Consider the following 23,179-nt stretch of genomic DNA (forward strand, 5'->3'; position numbering starts at 1 on the left):
AAAGACAGGTGAGGTATGAGCGGCGGCAAATTGAAATTAGAAATTAGCAGAGATTGAGGCCTGGCGGATAGCGAGAAGAAAGGATATGCTGAAGGGCAAGTTCCCATCTCCGGAGTTCTGACAGGCTGGTGTTAGTGGGAAGTATCCAGATAACCCGGACGGTGTAACACTGTGCCAAGATGTGCTGGCCGTGCACCAAGGCATGTTTAGCCCCAGGGTGATCCTCATTACCAACAAACACTGTCTGCCTGTGTCCATTCATGCGAATGGACAGTTTGTTGCTGGTCATTCCCACATAGAACGCTTCACAGTGTAGGCAGGTCAGTTGGTAAATCACGTGGGTGCTTTCACACGTGGCTCTGCCTTTGATCGTGTACACCTTCCGGGTTGCAGGACTGGAATAGGTGGTGGTGGGAGGGTGCATGGGACAGGTTTTACACCGGGGGCGGTTACAGGGGTAGGAGCCAGAGGGTAGGGAGGGTGGTTTGGGGATTTCATAGGGATGAACTAAGAGGTTGCGAAGGTTAGGTGGACGGCGGAAAGACACTCTTGGTGGAGTGGGGAGGATTTCATGAAGGATGGATCTCATTTCAGGGCAGGATTTGAGGAAGTCGTATCCCTGCTGGAGAGCCACATTCAGAATCTGATCCAGTCCCGGAAAGTATCCTGTCACAAGTGGGGCACTTTTGGGGTTCTTCTGTGGAAGGTTCCGGGTTTGAGGAGATGAGGATGTGGCTCTGGTTATTTGCTTCTGTACCAGGTCGGGAGGGTAGTTACGGGATGCAAAAGCTGTTTTCAGGTTGTTGGTGTAATGGTTCAAGGATTCCGGACTGGAGCAGATTCGTTTGCCACGAAGACCTAGGCTGTAGGGAAGGGACCGTTTGATGTGGAATGGGTGGCAGCTGTCATAATGGAGGTACTGTTGCTTGTTGGTGGGTTTAATGTGGACGGACGTGTGAAGCTGGCCATTGGACAGGTGGAGGTCAATGTCAAGGAAAGTGGCATGGGATTTGGAGTAGGACCAGGTGAATCTGATGGAACCAAAGGAGTTGAGGTTGGAGAGGAAATTCTGGAGTTCTTCTTCACTGTGAGTCCAGATCACGAAAATGTCATCAATAAATCTGTACCAAACTTCGGGTTGGCAGGCCTGGGTAACCAGGAAGGCTTCCTCTAAGCGACCCATGAATAGGTTGGCATACGAGGGGGCCATCCTGGTACCCATGGCTGTTCCCTTTAATTGTTGGTATGTGTGGCCTTCAAAAGTGAAGAAGTTGTGGGTCAGGATGAAGCTGGCTAAGGTAATGAGGAAAGAGGTTTTAGGTAGGGCGGCAGGTGATCGGCGTGTAAGGAAGTGCTCCATCGCAGCGAGGCCCTGGACATGCGGAATATTTGTGTATAAGGAAGTGGCATCAATGGTTACAAGGATGGTTTCCGGGGGTAACAGACTGGGTAGGGATTCCAGGCGTTTGAGAAAGTGGTTGGTGTCTTTGATGAAGGATGGGAGACTGCATGTAATGGGTTGAAGGTGTTGATCTACGTAGGCAGAGATGCGTTCGGTGGGGGCTTGGTAACCAGCTACAATGGGACGGCCGGGATGATTGGGTTTGTGAATTTTGGGAAGAAGGTGGAAGGTAGGGGTGCGGGGTGTTGGTGGGGTCAGGAGGTTGATGGAGTCGGGTGAAAGGTTTTGTAGGGGGCCTAAGGTTCTGAGGATTCCTTGAAGCTCCGCCTGGACATCAGGAATGGGATTGCCTTGGCAAACTTTGTAAGTAGTGTTGTCTGAAAGCTGACGCAGTCCCTCAGCCACATACTCCCGACGATCAAGTACCACAGTTGTGGAACCCTTGTCCGCCGGAAGAATGACGATGGATCGGTCAGCCTTCAGATCACGGATAGCCTGGGCTTCAGCAGTGGTGATGTTGGGAGTAGGATTAAGGTTTTTTAAGAAGGATTGAGAGGCAAGGCTGGAAGTCAGAAATTCCTGGAAGGATAGGAGAGGGTGATTTTGAGGAAGAGGAGGTGGGTCCCGCTGTGACGGAGGACGGAACTGTTCCAGGCATGGTTCAATTTGGATAGTGTCTTGGGGAGTTGGATCATTAGGAGTAGGATTAGGATCATTTTTCTTCGTGGCAAAGTGATATTTCCAGCAGAGAGTACAGGTGTAGGACAGTAAATCTTTGACGAGGGCTGTTTGGTTAAATCTGGGAGTGGGGCTGAAGGTGAGGCCTTTGGATAGGACAGAGGTTTCGGATTGGGAGAGAGGTTTGGAGGAAAGGTTAACTACTATAATCCATAAATCCAGTTAAAGAAGAGACAAACATAGATCTGAAAACCATTTAATTACTAGCGTCATCAGCAGCAAACCCATTACCAGTTAATGAACAACGTTGGATGAAAAAGGAAGAGAAGGCTCTCCTAGCTACTACGAAAATCACACATTTTAAGTCTACCGGAACAGGATGATACACTATCAGTGATGGTATGTGAGTCTATAGCATTCAGACCAGTGAATATGGGAAAGGCATCTACATATGAAGTAGGAACTACACATGCAGTAGAAGCTGCAACAAGAAGCACAACAGGTGAGGAACCAATGAAAGTACAGTCGGTAGCTTAGTGGTCACACAAAAACTAAGCTTCTTCATTATTGAAAGAATTTTTTATTTGAAAGCAAAGACATCAGAAAGGAAGAAACCCCCAAGGTAAACAGTGCTCAAAGTTTTTCAGTTGCAAATATGGAGTGTGTAAGAAATAAAGTACATCAGTAAGAAGTGAAACTGCTGACTAAAGGGAGCTCACAGATTTGTGTTATGGAATACTGGTGCAAAAAATCTGAAATAATACATATAGCTTTGACCCTGCAGCAGGTGTGCTGAAGATGATTATGCCAAGGACATGTGTGGCACTCTGTGTCACCTAACTGGCAATTTTTTTTAGTGTTATGGTAGAATTCATAGAAGTGGTTTTGAGCTAAAGTTAGGCTGTTATAAGCACAGATTTCAGTGTTATTATAGGACTTTATTAAAGTCTTACAAAAATGTATAGTGAAGAGAAATGGAAATACTGTATAGTCATAATAAAGAACAGGACATCCAATTAAGAAAAAAAATATCAGGGCCGCACATCAAATATCACACACTTTGTTCCTGTGGAGAAGCTCTGCAGTCATTACAAGTCACAATATTGTGGCTGTCTTGCTTGCAAACAAAATCTTGTACAACTGTTGCAAGCCCCACTATTTTTTTTATTTTTTTATTTTATTTATTTTTTATTTTATTTTTTTTTACTGTCACAAAGATAGCACCTTCTCCACCTTCTAACAAACTCTTCATTACCTATGGGTATCGATCGATAGGATGACAGAAATCCTTGGATGTCCCCTGGTAAAGTAAAGAGTTGTGCCCTATCTTTCAACTGGCTCTCTACTAGAGCCAAGGACAGGTTTGTGAGGTACGTTCTTCTTCTGAACCTTTTATCTGGATTATTTGCAAAGAACAGCACTTGGGAATTAACTCCATCAATATCCAGATATCAGAAAAACAAGGCCAAGTGCCATCTTCTTGTTGTCCCCTGAGTGGATCAGGATGTACACATGTAATTAACATCTGGCCAGTGTGGCCGAGCGGTTCTAGGCGCTTCAGTCTGGAATTGCGTGACCGCTCCGGTTGCAGGTTCGAATCCTGCCTCGGGCATGGATGTGTGTAATGTCCTTAGGTTAGTTAGGTTTAAGTAGTTCTAAGTTCTAGGGGACTGATGACCTCAGCTGTTAAGTCCCATAGTCCTCAGAGCCATTTGAACCATTTATAATCAACAGCATGTATGCCACCTTTGGTTGCATTGTAGTCCAGATTTACAACAGACATTCCAATAGATATTTTTTATGCATTGATGACAGAAAATGCACAGCCTTCTTTCTTTTCATTTTTGCATGAAACAAGACAGAAATCATCTTGGAATCCAAAAAGACGGTTTCCAGTTTCTCATGACCTGGTAAGCAAAAATTCTGGAGGAATTGCCTTCTTGTTCTCTTTCAGTTTCCCTATGAAGGTTAGCCCATTTTCTAAAAGATACTGTCCTAAAGGATAACTACTACAATAGTTATCTCCTGTGAATGCCCTTGATTGGTTCAACTAATCTTCAAAATATCCATAGGCTGGTTAGATACAAGATATGGTCCAGAATTCTGTTTGCCACAGTATACGTCAAAGTTACAAGTGTAAAATGTCTTAGTATTACACAATGCATACAACTTCAAACCGTACTTGAAGGCTTATTGGACATGTATTGCACTAAACCACAACTTCCATGAAAACCAATGAGAATTTTATCTGTGGTTGTGAACTCTCCTGAACTGTAGTTATTTCTCCAGTTGTTCAAAAATACAGAGTGGAGACCATGGATGGTAGCAATTTTGTCAATTACAAGTCACTCTTTTCTCATGGAAGTATCATCAAACCTCAGTGACCAGAGCAAGAACAGAAAGTACTTGTAACTAAATGCTGGCCTGAGAATAATCATTCCTGTGCCATTTGACGCCCACAAGTCTAATACATTTGTGTGTCCTCCTTCTCGTACAGCAGTGAGAAACAGTGCTCCTAAGAGAGCCATTATTTCATAAGCAGAAGTATTTCAGCAGTCTCTGTCCATTGTGTAATTCACAGACAATCTCTTGTTATTTATATGTCTGTTGGTGTCCGTAACAACACAATCAATTATCTCAGGATAAAAAAATTTGAGAAGACTTCCAATTTCAGTTTTAGTTCCTGTAGCATTATGTTTTGGGCCAGGTAACACCTTTCATTATATTCTTACGCATTGTTTTACTTGGAACCAGTTACGGATTATTTATCCATGTTTCCTGGTCCTTACCAATATAAAAATGGCACTCATCACTTGGTAATTCATTCACTTCATTCCCACCATCATCCAATTGCTCAGACTCACTGGAATAATCTTCAGCCTTGACTATTTCTGCTTCACCATTGCTGTCAAAGAAATCAGCATAATCCTCTTCATAAGATGATTCCAGAAGAAGGCGTTCAGTTTCGTCTGGCGTCAATCCTTTTCTTTGTGCGAACCTTCTAGACAATAGTAAAAGTAAAAATGTTATTGTAAAATATGGTTTCTGACCTTCAGAATATTCAGGAGAGATTACGCCACATTTACTTACATCACCGGACATGTGTGGTATGCAGTGCTACTTCAGTGTAGTTGTCCATTTCACAGATCAGTCACGGCTCTTATGAAGGGTCTTATAATGCAACAATAGTGAAACTTATTGCCTGATAGTGTCATTGGAGCATATCTAGCTCCATTGCTGTGCACTTGGTGTTCTAACTTAATTACGGAAATAAAACTGAATTGGCAGTACTGTATGCTGCAGGGTTAAGCTCAAATGATCTAGAATTAAAACTATAAAAGAAAAAAAGTTGGATTGGGTGGAACACTTGCTAAAGTCATTAAAGCAGCTTCAAATAAGTAAAATAATTAATTAATCTTTTGAAGAAGATCACTTTCCAAACTTTCTGAACAATGCAGAATGGTAACCACTGACAAAGGCTCATAGGAAGGTAAAGAAAATTAACTTCATTTCCCTCCTTCCTGTATTTTCTAAAATTTTTGAAATGATAATTCAAATTCAAACTTTCTGCCAAAAATTTAATGTAATTTCAGAAAACCGATTCGGCTTCTGAAAAGCCAAAAAGCAATTTATGTCCTCAATGAATTTATGAATAAAATTTGTTCCACTTTAGACAAACCACAAAAAGCTGTGACTTATCCAAAGCATTTGAATGTGTGAACTACTCCTTACTATCATATAAAATGAAAAAAAAATGTAATTATGGATAGTGCCTTACAGTGGTGCAACTCAAGTCTGGCAGAGAGAAAGCAAAGAGCTGTCATAACATTGAGCAAAAGGAAATACTCTTCACAGTGGAGAACTGTGATTTGTTCTTAAATACAAATTATAATTCTGTTTTATTTGCTAATGACATGTCAATACAGACAGAAAAAACTGCAGAAGAAATTCCTGAAAGTGTTATAAATATGCAAAAAATATACAGAGTAATATTACTAGCTGCTATGTTGTTGTGGTTTTCAGTCCTGAGACTGGTTTGATACAGCTCTCCATGCTACTCTATCCTGTGCAAGCTTCTTCATCTCCCAGTACGTACTGCAGCCTACATCCTTCTGAATCTGCTTAGTGTATTCATCTCTTGGTCTCCCTCTACGATTTTTACCCTCCACGCTGCTCTCCAATACTAAATTGGTGATCCCTTGATGCCTCAGAACGTGTCCTACCAACTGATCCCTTCTTCTAGTCAAGTTGTAGCACAAACTCCTCTTCTCCCCAATCCTATTCAATACTTCCTCATTAGTTATGTGATCTACCCATCTAATCTTCAGCATTCTTCTGTAGCACCACATTTAGAAAGCTTCTATTCTCTTCTTGTCCAAACTGTTTATCATCCATGTTTCACTTCCTTACATGGCTACACTCCATACGAATACTTTCAGAAACGACTTCCTGACACTTAAATCTATACTCGAAGTTAACAAATTTCTCTTCTTCAGAAACGCTTTCCTTGCAATTGCCAGTCTACATTTTATGTCCTCTCCACTTCGACCATCATCAGTTATTTTGCTCCCCAAATAGCAAAACTCCTTTACTACTTTAAGTGTCTCATTTCCTAATCTAATTCCCTCCACTTAATTTGACTACATTCCATTACCCTTGTTTTGCTTTTGTTGATGTTCATCTTATATCCTCCCTTCAAGACATTGTCCATTCCGTTCAACTGCTCTTCCAAGTCCTTTGCTGCCTCTGACACACTTACAATGTCATCAGCGAACCTTAAAGTTTTCATTTCTTCTCCATGGATTTTAATACCTACTCCAAATTTTTCTTTTGTTTCCTTTACTGCTTGCTCAATATATAGATTGAATAACATTGGGGAGAGGTTACAACCCTGTCACACTCCCTTCCCAACCACTGCTTCCATTTCATATCCCTTAACTCTTATAACTGCCATCTGGTTTCTGTACAAATTGTAAATAGCCTTTCGCTCCCTGTATTTTACCTCTGCCACCTTCAGGATTTGAAAGAGAATATTCCAGTCAACATTGTCAAAAGCTTTCTCTAAGTCTACAAATGCTAGTAATGTGGGTTTGCCTTTTCTTAATCTAGCTTCTAAAATAAGTCGTAGGGTCAGTATTGCCTCACGTGTTCCCATATTTCTACGGAATCCAAACTGATCTTCCCCGAGGTCGGCCTCTACCAGTTTTTCCATTCATCTGTAAAGAATTTGCGTTAGTATTTTGTAGGCATGACTTATTAAACTGATAGTTCGGTAATTTTCACATCTGTCAACGCCTGCATTCTTTGGGATTGGAATTATTATATTCTTCCTGAAGACTGAGGGTATTTTGCCTGTCACATACATTTTGCTCACCAGATGGTAGAGTTTTGTTAGGACTGGCTCTCCCAAGGCTGTCAGTAGTTCTAATGGAATGTTGTCTACTGCTGGGGCCTTGTTTCGGCTCAGGTCTTTCAGTGCTCTGTCAAACTCTTCACGCAGTATCATATCTCTTATTTCATCTTCATCTACATTCTCTTCTCTTTGTATAACATTGCTCTCAAGTGCATCACCCTTGTATAGTCCCTCTATATACTCCTTCCAACTTTCTGCTTTCCCTTCTTTGCCTAGAACTGGCTTTCCATCTGAGCTCTTGATATTCATACAAGTGGTTCTTTTTTCTCCAAAGGTGTCTTTAATTTTCCTGTAGGCAGTATCTATCTTACCCCTAGTGAGATAAGCCTCTAAATCCTTACATTTGTCCTCTAGCCATCCCTGCTTAGCCATTTTGCACTTCCTGTTGATCTCATTTTTGAGACGTTTGTATTCCTTTTTGCCTGCTTCATTTACTGAATTTTTGTATTTTCTCCTTTCATCAATTAAATTCAGTATCTCCTCTGTTACCCAAGGGTTTCTACTAGCCCTCATCTTTTTACCTGTTTGATCCTCTGCTGCCTTCACTATTTCATCCCTCAAAGCTACCCATTCTTCTTCTACTGTATTTCCTTCCTCCATTCCTGCCAATTGTTCCCTTATGCTCTCCCTGAAACCCTGTACATGACTACTTCAACAACATAGCTTCCCAGCAACAACAGAAGTTTGGTCTCAACAGCAAACCAAGCTGAATGATACTGCCACTCACCACTATGGAAGAAATGAGCAATGCTGTGCATAATACAAAAAATAATACCTTGAAAATTAAGGTGAAGTGCCTGTGTGCAGTTTTACATTTGTATAGGCAGCATAAAAGACCACATTGTGCACAATACAAACAAATTGTTCACCACAGGTTTCTTTCCAGACTTCTTACAACAAGAAAACATCCTGCTCCCTCATAAAAAATGTGAGAAAGAAATTTGTGGATCCATATCATTACTTACATTCTTACCCAAGTTAGTGGAAATTATAATGAAAAATAGACTCATCAGCTGGTTTAAGTAGAAAGATCTTGTATGTAAAGAACAGATTGGCATCAAACCTGGAAAAACACAAGATCAACAATATCCCAATTCACAAATGTTGCCTTAGATGCACTGGACAAAAGACATGTAAGTAAGACTTTCCTCATCTTAAAAAATAGCTTTGGACAGAGTAGATGGAAAAATACTACTAAATAAAATGGATGTATTAGAAACAAGGATGATAAAAAAATAGGTTATTTCAATCATACCTAATAAAAATGGAGTAAATATCCCAAACAAAACCTAACCATGCTGCAAACCACCTCTGCAATTCAGCATACAATGATGTAAGAGAGTCTCAAGAAAGTGTGCTGTGCCCAAGAGTGTTTCATACATCAATGGCTTTTATTAAAATGTAATTTGGTTGGGAACAGTACTGTTTGCCAATACTAGCAAAGCACTGGTCATTAACAAGTCACCATATATACTAAGGGACAAAGCTGAGGAGAGAATCAAGCATATGCACAAGTCAGCATAGTTTCCACATAAACTGGACTTATTAAAATATTGGAAATGCAAATTGTAACAGCTTGCTGTGCACTCTGAATAATAACTTTGGGGCAGACTCCATTCGCTAGAGCAACATAAGTTATAGCGTAATGTTGTTGTAAATAAATGTGGAGAATATCTAACTGATGTTCAAATTATAAAAAAAAAGTATGTGGGGCGAAAGTGCTCCCTAGTACTTAACTTCAGTAAGTAAAACTTTTATGTATGTCTGTTGTTGGTTTGCTCCTTGTATGTAAATACTGGCAGATACTTCTTTCTCATAATTTAATAGTTTTCTTAACTGAGCACACCACATTAGGAGCACTGGGAGTGAGGGACCATGTGGAAGTGGGATTGGGCAGGAAGTTGTCTTCCAAGTTTGCTTTGTCATTGAGCTGCCAAGCTAGTTTGAGATGCGAGACAGACACTGTTTGTCTTTTGCTGTGGAGTAGTATATCAAAAGCCTGCATTGAGTGGCATAATAGTTTATGTGTGCCAGGTGCCCGTGCCCGAGTGGGGGGCGGGGGGGGGGGGGGGGGGGGGGGGGGGGTGGGGGTGCAGTGCGGGTCGCACTGTGTCATCACACAACATCACATAATCACAAACATGTATGTCTTTGTGCACGAAGACACAATGGCCCATGTGTGCCCTTGGCGGCAGGCGCATGAGGGTTAGAATGCTCAACTAACTGTGCCAGAAGGATGAGAGGTTGCCCATACAAAAGTCTCTTAGGGAGGCCTTTAAATCCTCTTTGAAGTCTGTACAGATGCCAAGTAGGATCCAGGAGAGATCCTCTGACCAAGACATGTCATGGCACATCAGCATGGCTTTTAAAGTGCTGTGCCAGCACTCAATGAGCCCATTGCTCTGCGGATGGTAGGCTCTTGTACATACTTTATTTGCACCACACTGGTCACACAGCTTGGAAAAAGGAACAGCCTCAAATTGTCATTCCTGGTCCATCACTGTGACTGAAGACAGACAGTTGAGCTGCACGATCCAGAAAGCAATAAAGGCCCATGCGACAGAGTTGGGTGTTATGCCCTTGATCAGAATGGCCTCGACCCACTGACTAACATGGCCAATGATAGACAGGATGTACCGAAAACCATCTGAAGGGGGCATCGGGCTGATGATCAGGTTGAAAGGTACATAACAGAATCTGTCTTTAGGAATGTCAAACGAGTTCAGTGGTGGATATGCTTGGGAACCAACCTTTGAGCATTGGCAGGGTACGCATGCACAGGATCAGTTTTTGCAATTTTTCCCTAAACTCTGTCCATACGAAATTGTCCGTTATTGGCGTGTGGTGCCCCAAAAACTAGGATGTGCAAGGACATGGATAGTAGCAAAAATCTTATGGCACAAGACAGCTGGAACTAAGGGGCAGGCCTTACCTGTGGAAATGTCACAGAGCACCAGTAGGGGAGAACCCAGAATTCAGCGCAGCTCGATTGAGAGTGAGGTAAACTCACTGTGTAATAACTGCTGTATGTCATCATCCATCTGTTGCTGGGCTGCTAGTTTGTCAAAGTCCCAAGAGAATGAGATCGTACCAACTTGTGACATGTAGTCAGCAATGACATTTTCTGCACCCTATATGTAACAGACATCAGTGGTGAATTGACATATTAGGTCCATGTGTCGGAAGAGTTTGGGGGAGTGGGGGGAGGAGCTCTGTTTTGAGGATACACGCTGCATTGGCCAGCGACTTGGGGTCTGTATATATAGTCACTGGCCTACTCTTGATGTCCTCATGGAAATGTCCAACTGCTTCGTAAATGTCAAAAATTTCTCATTAAAAAGTGGACCATTTATGTTGGGAGGCAGACAACTTTCGTGAGAAGAAATGAAGTGGTTGCACAAACCCTTCACCTGATGAAGGAGCACAGCGTTAATGGCTGTATCACTTGCATCTGCCGTGTTAGATGTTGTTGTTTTGTGGTCTTCAGTCATGAGACTGGTTTGATGCAGCTCTCCATGCTACTCTATCCTGTGCAAACTGTTTCATCTCCCAGTATGTACTGCAGCCTACATCCTTCTGAATCTGCTTAGTGTATTCATCACTTGGTCTCCCTCTATGATTTTTACCCTCCACGCTGCCCTCGAATACTAAATTGGTGATCCCTTGATGCCTCATAATATGTCCTACCAACCGATTCCTTCTGCTAGTCAAGTTGTGCCACAAACTCCTCTTCTCCCCAATTCTATTCAATACCTCCTCATTAGTTATATGATCTATACATCTACAGTATTCTTCTGTAGCATGACATTTCGAAAGCTTCTATTCTCTTCTTGTCCAAACTATTTATCGTCCATGTTTCACTTCCATACATGGCTACACTCTATACAAATACTTTCAGAAATGACTTCCTGATACTTAAATCAATACTCGATGTTAACAAATTTCTCTTCTTCAGAAACGCTTTCCTTGCCATTGCCAGTCTACATTTTATATCCTCTCTTCATTGACCATCATCAGTTATTTTGCTCCCCAAATAGCAAAACTCCTTTACTACTTTAAGTGTCTCATTTCCTAATCTAATTCCCTCAGCATCACCCGAGTTAACTCAACTACATTCCATTATCCTCATATTGCTTTTCTTGATGATCATCTTATATCCTCCTTTCAAGACACTGTTTGTTCCGTTCAACTGCTCTTCCAAGTCCTTTGCTGTCTCTGACACAATTACAATGTCATCGGCGAACCTCAAAGTTTTAATTTCTTCTCCATGGATTTTAATACCTACTCCAAATTTATTTTTTTTGTTTTCTTTACTGCTTTCTCAATATACAGATTGAATAACATCGAGGATAGGCTACAACCTGTCTCATTCCTTTCCCAACCACTGCTTCCCTTTCATGCCCCTCGACTCTTATAACTGCCACCTGGTTTCTGTACAAATTGTAAATAGCCTTTCGCTCCCTGTATTTTACCCCTGCCACCTTCAGAATTTGAAAGAAAGTATTCCAGTCAACATTGTCAAAAGCTTTCTCTAAGTCTACAAATGCGAGAAATGTAGGTTTGGCTTTTCTTAGTTTAGCTTCTAAGATAAGCCGTAGGGTCAGTATTGCCTCATATGTTCCAACATTTCTACGGAATCCAAACTGATCTTCCCCAAGGTCGGCTTCTACCAGTTTTTCCATTCGTCTGTAAAGAATTCATGTTAGTATTTTACAGCCGTGACTTATTAAACTGATAGGTCAGTAATTTTCACGTCTGTCAACACCTGCCTTCTTTGGGATTGGAATTATTATATTCTTCTTGAAGTCTGAGGGATTTCTCCTGTCTCATACATTTTGCTCACCAGATGGTAGAGTTTTGTCAGGACTGGCTCTCCCAAGGCTGTCAGTAGTTCTAATGGAATGTCGTCTACTCCCGGGGCCTTGTTTCGACTTGCTACCACATTCTCATTGAGTATATTAAAAATTTGAAAGATGATGACCATGCTCCTCAGATGTAGTTGGCAAAATAAAAATTTTTTAGGCCGTACGGCATGCAGCAGTACTCGTAGAGTCTGAAAGGGGTGATTATTGCAGTCTTGGAGATGTCATCCATATGCATTGGGATCTGGTGGTATGCTTTCAGGCAGTCTGTCACACTGAAGACTGGAGCACTGTGGAGCTGTTGGGTGAAATCCTATATGTGTGGTATCAGATAGTTGTCTAAGATTGTCTGGGCATTCAGTTGTCAGTAGATGCCACACAAACGAAATGAACTATCTTTCTTAGGATCTAAGTGACTTGGTGAGGACCAATTACTGCTGAACAGGCACACAATACCGCTAGCAGTTCTTGCATGCTGCAATTTTGTGGTGTTAAGGCACTGAGCCTTATGGCATACTGGTGGGCCTTCCATGGTGTTCAGTTTGTGACAGGTGCCAGTAGTAATCGTGACTACCACCAATGGGATTACCTGAGCAACAACAGTGGAGGCAGACATAGGAACACTTGCGACAATACAGGCTGGAATGTCACTGACTTGTGTGTGAGTAGGTGTCACAGTGAAGGTGTCTGTGGTATCTGCACCATAGCGGTATCAGCGTTGTTATGTCCCTGCGATGCGGCCGCATCCTCTGCTGCCTCGAGTGCACGTCTGGACAGCTGATGCAGCAGTGATCATCTCTTGTAGGCACATGTTCTCGGCACGAAGGTCATTAGTCTTGTTGTGCTGAGTTGTTAGGTGGGTCAGGGCAGCAGTGAGTTTTGCAGCGAGGCAGGCACACACAGTTGTAGCAGCAGACAGGGCTTCACAGTATGTGGCAGGAGGCGGTAGGGTGGTAGCAAAGAACCCTGGTATCTGGTTACCAGTAACATGATGCATGAGGGCTCCTGCTTCGAGATCCGATGAGAACCCAAAATTGCATAGGAAATCCATGCTGATAATGGGGAAGTCGACATCCACAACACAGAATGTTCAAGTACAGTGTAAGGCAGACAAGAGATGCAGTTGAATTTTGCCATGCTATGGACACAAATTGTGGAATTGTTGGCAGCTGGGAGAGGCATAGAAGACGGCAGGAGTGTAGGAGGAGTGCTCAACTTGGGAATGATGCTAGTGTCAGCACCTGTGTCTATGAGGAAACAGAGTGTGCTGATCCTGTCATAGATGTATAGTCTGCTGGCATGATGGGCAGCTGGAGCAGTCGGCTGAGGATTTGATCAGCACCCTGAAGTGTTGGTATGAGCCGTGGTGCCTATTTGGACTTGTGCTTCACATTTGGGCAGTATCAGGTTGTGGAACAAGAATGCGTGGCATCTCCAAACTTAATGTGGTACCAACATAGTGGATATGCTGTGTGTGGTAACTGTCCCGGTGAGCTGGTGGCAGGGGGTGCGAGGCAATCTGCTGTAGCATGGGGGTAAGCGTACCAGCTGGGCTATAAGTGGCAGCAAGTACAGTGGTTTGGCCACTAGGTGGCACCATCAGCTGCTGGTATGTGCTGGATGCTCAACCTCTGCCGGCCGGCCACTGAAACACAGAAGTTGGGGATGGTGCACTGCTACCGACTCCTGGCATGCCCAAGAAACCAGCAGACGCGAGCTAGCTGTGTTTAATGATGCTGTATGTCTGGTCCGCTAGGTGGCTTTCTTTCCAGGGTAGTATTTTTGTGAACCAACAAGAGCTGACAGAAATTTTACGAGCCACAACAACCAGTGTACGAGGTCGGGAAGTTTGCATGTGCTGACCTGAGCCCATAAGTGGTGCCAAAGGTGAGAAGGCTTACAGTCCCCTAAAGACACTTCATGAATAACAGAGTGGATGGCTTCTACACGGGGATCCGTTAAGTGCTTGATGATGCAGGTTGTTGCAGTTGCATATTTGTGCTGGGTCGGTGGCATGAGCAACAGATCACTGACCAGATCCAGCTTGTTGTGTAAATGGCTCATCAAACAGATGAAGCGTGCATCATCTCCCTACATGCCATTTATGTCCAGGATTTTATCCACCAGAACGAACCACGCTTTGAAAACCGCCTGAAAGGTGGCTGCTGCAGCAACGTTGGAAGATGGTGGGGAGGGGGCGGGAGGGGGGGGGTACTCAGAAACTGGTATACTGGTATGCAATCTGTCTGTGATTCAGCATAAGTAAGCATCTGTCCACATGATGCACAAGGCATGGAAGAAAACGCGGTAATCATGGGCATCATGGCGGCAGCAACACAGTCGCAGGTTGTTGACACAGGAACATAATGACATGAAAGTCAGGTGGGAGTACTTGCTCTTGTGTCATGCTGGCAGAAAATGTGTTTAATTCAAATGTTGTAGGGCACTGTTTTGAAGGCAAGTGCTTGTTTCACCTGCAATACGAAGTCCGGGAACTGTCGTACATGTCAGCATGGTGCATTCTGTGTGAGCCACGGCTCATGGAGAGTACTGCTGGTTTGGTTATGTTGTGCCTACATGGGAACACATAGACATGGAAATGCACTCAGAACTGTTGATGTCTGAATCACCAGCAGCTTGTCAGTGAGAGAGACTGTAGGCAGACTCATGGCCATTTCTGGATCACACACCATGTGGTGGTTCATTAGTACTACAACACATGTATAATGTGAAATGAGAGTAGCAGAAACAGGTGTGCAGTTGTATCAAAGAAGTCTGCAGTAACCACTATGGGAACAGGTCATACAATCACTGTTTAAGGACCTGAATACCACTTTGTATATAAAATCTGTATTTGTTGAGAACACTGTACACAACACACAAGAACACTGTACACAACACACAATCATAAGTCAAGTGCCAAATAGAGACTAAAGAACAAAACAGTAATGGTGGCACTAGTTTGAATAGTCAAAGATTTTGGTAGTTCAGGGATAGCACATTGCATCAACACTTGATTCAGGTGGTTGATTACTGCCACAAATGTAACTGCAGCACACACTTTCCAACTGGCAGAAGAACTGATTTTCAAAACTATTGTTTGATTGCGTCCATAGTCAAACATCTACTGTGAGAAAACAATGACTTCCATGCCTTCTTGAAGAGTCAATAGGTAGTGCCACTTTCCTGCAAGTTTGTTCTGAGCTTCCAACATATAAATATAATCAAACACTACTTACTTTTCATGTACACCTTTTATTACTAAATAAATATCTAAAAATCACATTTGTGGTGCTTTGTTTTGTAAAATTAATAAAATCTAAAACTCTTGTGGAATTCCTAAGAAACCAAGTTGGTGATTTATTTCAACTTTGGTATGTAACTCTGAAATCTGCCACACTTATTTATAAAAGACCACTTTTTGCCCAGAACCCAATCAGTCTTGTTGTTTACTGATGGTTATTGAAAAGTAGCTCCATGCTTGAGCAAGCAATAGTATGGTATGCAGGCATCTGAAGTACGAAATATATTTTGTATGCCTGCTGCACTATGAGTAGTTGTCACATGATGTGAAGTGATGGCTCATCAGCTCTAGTGGAGAGGCTGGAAATGGATCTCATTCTAAATGGCCCTGGAGTCACCCCAATTTCCTCATGGTGGACTGTATCCAGTACTGTAAGGTTGGATAGTCTAGCTGTATATTCATATCAGGCAGGGATTGCACAAAAGCTTTATAACTCAGAAATAAGCAGGTTCTATCTGCTCCACATTTTCTGTGTGAAATACGTTTTAAAATGAAGGCAATTTTTTCCATGTAAGCTGTAATATTTATTAAGACCTCTTCTTAGTCACTCAACCTATTTTGGCCTATATATCCATTTTCGAATGTTCACAAAAAAATGACAGCAAAGCTACAATCCATGATGGTTTACAAACTGTATTAGAAATAGTACCAATCTACTCTAGTTTGTAAACTGTCACAGGAACTTCCTGTGAGTTTGCTGCCATTTTTATGCAGGCACTCAAAAATGGCTATCTGTTTGACTAAGGAAAGATTTTAATCAGTACTGCAGACTACGCTGAAAAACGTTTATTCCATAAATTTATGAATGTGGTGAGCACTGTGAAGAAGATATACATTTTAGAACATTAAGGGCTTCGAGTGGAGGAGTTTTAAACCTCCTTAGGTGTGGCAACCATGTAAACTTCTGAATGAAAATGAGGTCCAGAAACCACAAGTTGAAATTGATGTCCTTCAATTTAAATTCAGGGAAATTAGAAGGGTGCCCATTCCACTCCAAAATCCTTTGTTATCTGCAATTGCCCTGTACTTCATGCAATAATGGAAGACAAATTAAAAACTGAAAAGCTGCCCACAAATAAAGAGCAGTGGACAGGACTCTTTCCCATTGGTGTAACACTATCAATAACCAAATGGTACCATGCATAAAATGTCACTCTGAAAGACACCATTCCATTTTATAATATGATATGATAGTACATCTTCAACTCAATATCTAAAAAGTGTGGAGAGAGGACGAACCATAAAAAAGATGATTCCCCGGAAGTTCCATGAGTAGAACTATCATTAGACATTGTGTTCCAAGTTGTGGGATGGGTTAGACACAGAACCCACAGAGAAAGTGGCTTAAGGATCTGCCTGGATTATAGTTTGCAGACCAGTAGCAGTTGGCCATCTGCTCCAAAGTCTTCTCCACATAGCTTGCAAGGGCAATACATTGATAACTATTTTTGAATGAACTGTCGTTCCGAGGCTCAAGAGGGCAATTAAAATAGCAGTCTTATGTATGAGTCAGGGAATTTGTTCTATTCCCATATTAAGTTGAAAAGTTTCATTAGGATTTTCTCAGAAGTATTTCTGGTGACATTCCACAACATGCTGTATTTGATTTTATCATACCTGGAGCCATATCAAGTGCTGTAGACAATGCTGAATCCATATCCCACATAGAGAAGGAGCAGATATAAACTTCACCACTGATGGAATTAAAGTCATAACTGCCTCTTTCAGCACTCACCTGGTAGTGACTGAAAACAAATTACGGCTGGCAGTAGTGTTGATTTAGGCAAAATGCTCTTCCAAGGTTTGCTCATTGTCTCTCTTGCTGATCAGCAGGCTCTCATTCTTCATTGAAGGATCAGTAGGGTATCTCCCATTTATCCCTGAAATCCTTCTAACAGCTTTCCGCACATTCATTGGGTTGATGTAATGGTTGATGGAATTGATTTGCTCTTGCCATCTAAAAGACTCTTAAGATTTTCATCAGTTGGCTTGTACATGGAACTTGCACAGTTGTTCATCTTATCCTGATTGCCAAATAACACTCATCATTACACCAAGGGGCAGACAGATTTTGGAGCTGTCTAGAAGATTTTGGCATAGATGCATCAGCCTCATGGTGTATCATAGGGCTGAAACAAACAATCTATAATTGGCCGTAATTATGTTCAAATCAAACCAATTTATTGTCTAACACCCAGCTTATATGTTGAACACCCATTTTGACATCCATCGTGTGGACTGTGCTCAGTCTGATCAGTTTATCCTGATCAAAAAGTGGTACTTCAGTGTACAGCTTCAGCCACTTCACACTTATCGGTGTGTACAAGGATTGGACAGCATAAGGATAGGATGAGTCTTGTGGACATCCACCATAGCAATTCTGATGTGTACACTCAGTTTCATGTTCAGAAGATATGGGTTTTATATCAGTTAGAGACTCTCAATAGGTCAATCGTGTGGTTGGTGGAACACCGCAGTATTAAAATCCCCACAGAGGGTGAACTGGCAGGGGAGGTGATTAGGTAGTGGAGATTCTCATCATCTAGAGCAGGTAAAAGCTATCTTCACTTTATCTAATACTAGAAGTGAAGCAGCAGTTGTTTGCAAATTAGTCTAGAGTTGAGACATGTGTTACAGGCTGTGTTGTTTATCAACAAGGCAACACCATCATAAGCCCTCTCCCCACCAAGATTGTTGTTTGTATGTTAAATCATAAATCCTTTAAAACAAGGATGTTAGTCATTTTAAAAGGGATGCCTTCCAAGTACAGAGTCTTACGTGTCCTATTTCTCTTAATTCCTCCACATTAGTAAGGAATCCATTAATGATCCACTTCCATATGGGTTCAATTTAGTAGTGAAGTTGTTCTCTGTCTTCTGTTTTCTGTTGAGTTGGTGGGTCTTTGGAGATTCATGATTTGAGATAGGGAACTTGTTGATTCCCTTTTAGATACTTCAGTAGATTCTGTTGGCAGGGTGTGGCATCGCTGTCAGAATCAAGTCAGTATGGTTTCATGGTTTCAACTTGGTTTTTCAAGTCCCGTCTTTTTTGTGTTTTGTTATTGCTTGAGGCACACCCGTTGGATTTTCCATAGCTGCCTGTCTGAAAGACATGATTGTTTCCAGCCTACTGCTAGCTTATCCATTTGGTGATAACCTCAGTTGTTTTTGTGGCCTAAAACAGTGTTTGCATGCCACTTCACATTTGCCACATCTTTCCTGATCCCTGCAATTTATGATGATGGGCCATAGTACAGGCACTTAAAACATTTCATTGGCTTTGGTATATAGAGTCCCTCATTAAAAACAGATTAAACTATCCTTGACCTATTCTGGTAACAATGGTGTGTTTAAGGTGAGTATAAATGTAGCAGCTTTCTCAAGCACTCTATCCATTCACTTCATTATGTTTCTCACATCAACAGTTCCTTTTTCTCATTCATATTTCAACTTCTGGAAGCGCATTCCCATAGGTATCTGCATGACATTACATTTTGTTGTGAATTTTGGGACCTACTGGTTTTTCACAAGCTATGGAAAGTCCAGCAAGTGTCTCAAACAATCAACTTACCAGTTTAAATCTTAAAACACAAAAAATATAGGACTTGGAAAACCAAGTTGAAACCATAAAACCATACTGACTTGATTCTGATTGAGATGCAATTCCCTGTCAGCAGAATCTACTGAATTACCTAAAAGGGAATCAACAAGTTCCCTATTCAAATCATGAATCTCCATAGACCTGCCAACTCAACAGAAAACAGAAGACAGAGAACAACCTCACTACTAAATTGCATCCATATGGAAGTGGCTCATTAATTGATTTCTTACTAATGTGGAGGAATTAAGATTAATAGGACATGTAAGACCCCTGTGCCTGCAAGACATCCATTTTAAAATGACTGACATATCTGTTTTAAAGAATTTATGAGTTAACACACAAACAACAATCTTGGTGGGGAGAGGGTATAAGACAGTGTTGCCTTGTTGGTAAACAACACATATTGTAATTCATGACTCCACTCTAGACCAATTTTCAAACAACTGCTGCTTTACTTCTAGTATTAGAAAAAGTGAAGATAGCTTTTCCTGTCTCTAAAGCTGCTCTAGATGATGAGAATCTCCTCTACCTTATTACCTCTCCTGCTAGTACACCACAGACCGCAGGGTTGAGCTATTGAGAGTTTCTAACTGATGTAAAATCTGTATTCCTGAACATGGAACTAAGTGTACATTTCAGAACTGCTGTGGTGGTTGTCCACTAGCCTCAGTCTATCCGTACAGTTTTTGTAATTGGGTGGCTGCAAAGAAGTAAATGTTTTTACAAGAAATATTCCATTTCTAAGCTGCTTTACTTGTCTAAGACTTTATGGGAAGAGATCTTTTCAAACTACTCATGTAAGCTGCTTTTCAATTCAGGGCTTTTTGAATATAAAAACAGGAAACATATTCAAAAGACACCACATTACATTTCAGTTAACAAGAATGATCTTTTAGTTAGTACTAGGCAATATGAAACAGTGGTAATACTGGACTCACATTCATGAGAATGGCACCTCAAATGCCTGTTTGTACATCCTGATAAACAGTATGTTTCCTGTGGTTTCCTTAAGTAATTAAAACGAATGCTAGGACAACTCCCCTTCTCCAATCTAAGCATATGCTACTTCTATAATGATTTTATTCTCAGTAGGACATGAAGTTCTGATTTTCATTTCTTACTTCCTCCTTTTAATTGGATCGATGTCATTGACCCAAGGCAGTGAATACATCCATTTGAGAATATTTTATGCATTAAATGGGATCCGTAATGCTCCCCTGAGCAATAGAAGAGGTAAATATTCATACAGAGCCTCTTTTACCTGGAAAAGTATTATACGATTGGGATGCCTTAGACAATCCTGAGGCAGCACAACAAATGTCTGTTTCATCGCAGCAGCTATTCACTGTGTCAGCACATAGCACGCCTTGGGGTTGAAAGGTTTTATGTCAAGCTTTGTACCATATACACTCCTGGAAATGGAAAAAAGAACACATTGACACCGGTGTGTCAGACCCACCATACTTGCTCCGGACACTGCGAGAGGGCTGCACAAGCAATGATCACACGCACGGCACAGCGGACACACCAGGAACCGCGGTGTTGGCCGTCGAATGGCGCTAGCTGCGCAGCATTTGTGCACCGCCACCGTCAGTGTCAGCCAGTTTGCCGTGGCATATGGAGCTCCATCGCAGTCTTTAACACTGGTAGCATGCCGCGACAGCGTGGACGTGAACCGTATGTGCAGTTGACGGACTTTGAGCGAGGGCGTATAGTGGGCATGCGGGAGGCCGGGTGGACGTACCGCCGAATTGCTCAACACGTGGGGTGTGAGGTCTCCACAGTACATCGATGTTGTCGCCAGTGGTCGGCGGAAGGTGCACGTGCCCGTCGACCTGGGACCGGACCGCAGCGATGCACGGATGCACGCCAAGACCGTAGGATCCTACGCAGTGCCGTAGGGGACCACACCGCCACTTCCCAGCAAATTAGGGACACTGTTGCTCCTGGGGTATCGGCGAGGACCATTCGCAACCGTCTCCATGAAGCTGGGCTACGGTCCCGCACACCGTTAGGCCGTCTTCCGCTCACGCCCCAACATCGTGCAGCCCGCCTCCAGTGGTGTCGCGACAGGCGTGAATGGAGGGACGAATGGAGACGTGTCGTCTTCAGCGATGAGAGTCGCTTCTGCCTTGGTGCCAATGATGGTCGTATGCGTGTTTTGCGCTGTGCAGGTGAGCGCCACAATCAGGACTGCATACGACCGAGGCACACAGGGTCAACACCCGGCATCATGGTGTGGGGAGCGATCTCCTACACTGGCCGAACACCACTGGTGATCGTCGAGGGGACACTGAATAGTTCACGGTACATCCAAACCGTCATCAAACCCATCGTTCTACCATTCCTAGACCGGCAAGGGAACTTGCTGTTCCAACAGGACAATGCACGTCCGCATGTATCCCGTGCCACCCAACGTGCTCTAGAAGGTGTAAGTCAACTACCCTGGCCAGCAAGATCTCCGGATCTGTCCCCCATTGAGCATGTTTGGGACTGGATGAAGCGTCGTCTCACGCGGTCTGCACGTCCAGCACGAACGCTGGTCCAACTGAGGCGCCAGGTGGAAATGGCATGGCAAGCCGTTCCACAGGACTACATCCAGCATCTCTACGATCGTCTCCATGGGAGAATAGCAGCCTGCATTGCTGCGAAAGGTGGATATACACTGTACTAGTGCTGACATTGTGCATGCTCTGTTGCCTGTGTCTATGTGCCTGTGGTTCTGTCAGTGTGATCATGTGATGTATCTGACCCCAGGAATGTGTCAATAAAGTTTCCCCTTCCTGGCACAATGAATTCACGGTGTTCTTATTTCAATTTCCAGGAGTGTAGCAGTCCAGGAAGTTATAGCAAGATCTACATTCTCTGTAACATGCAACATTCCGCCACCAAACTGAACTGTGGTACTAAAGCATCTGAAACTTGAGCCAACCAAAAGCCTAGATTTGTGAAGTTATCTGTTTGTCATAACACAGGGATTAAGAAGAAGTTATCAAAGTGGCATGGATACACTCAACATAATATTCTCCCTCCTCCCCCCCCCCCCCCCTCTCCTGCCACACCCACCCACACAAAGATAGCAGGAGACATGTGAGCTATGTTACTGAATATTTTCTCCAAGTATGTTTAGGGGCAGATAGTTTTCAATTTTAAAAGGTATTTTCTTCTTATGATTTTGTTACCTATAACAAGAAAACAATTTAGTTGATAATTTTTTTTATTTTGTTGCTTTTCATTACAGTTTTATAATGATATTTAACTGCTAACTCTCTTCATATTACGTCAGTGTCAGGTCAGTCAGAATTTGGCAAAAAATAATCCTCAGTTAGAATGTTAGTTGGTGAATTTGCTGTATCTGTGAAGCAGACTTTTTTTAATAAATGTTCAGTGTGGTAAATGGAACAAACAGCTGTAACAGTTTTGCCTTTTGCAACTAGATTTTACAGCGATGTGGGGCATGTAAGATAATCTCACAGATTATTAATTGTACATCTTAAAAACTAGCATGTAAGAGACACTACTTCTTCTCATTTCTTATTATATTTCTGAATAAACATGTTCTCACTTAATGTAGGAACTGGTACAAATTCATGCTATGTAGAAAAAACTGAGAATGCAGAACTGTTTGATGGCGACAGGAGCAAACCATATGTAATCATCAACACAGAAAGTGGAGCATTTGGTGATGATGGAAAACTTAATTTTATTAGAACAGAATATGACAAAGATGTAGATGACAATTCCATAAATCCTGGAAGACAACTGTAAGTAGTCACCTTTAAAATAATCTACGAGGAATCACATGCAAAGAGTTTCTAATCCTATAAAATTAACTTGAAATAGATTATTTATTTGAGAATAATCTTTCCCATCATATGTCTTCAGTTAATAAACCTGAAATGAGACACAGATTCTCAGCA

At 42.2% G+C, this 23,179-nt stretch overlaps 1 protein-coding gene across 1 annotated transcript in view; it reads left to right on the top strand.

The window, feature by feature from the left end:
- Positions 1-23,179, top strand: part of LOC124795869 (hexokinase type 2-like) — a 238,978-nt gene that overhangs the window by 126,448 nt on the left and 89,351 nt on the right. Inside the window, exon 8 of the mRNA XM_047259951.1 lies at positions 22,834-23,023. Within this exon, the coding sequence (XP_047115907.1) occupies positions 22,834-23,023 (190 nt within the window). The remainder of the gene's footprint in view (positions 1-22,833; positions 23,024-23,179) is intronic.

The sequence above is a fragment of the Schistocerca piceifrons genome, chromosome 4, assembly GCF_021461385.2.
Source record: "Schistocerca piceifrons isolate TAMUIC-IGC-003096 chromosome 4, iqSchPice1.1, whole genome shotgun sequence".
In the NCBI taxonomy this organism is placed as follows: Eukaryota; Metazoa; Arthropoda; class Insecta; order Orthoptera; family Acrididae; genus Schistocerca; species Schistocerca piceifrons.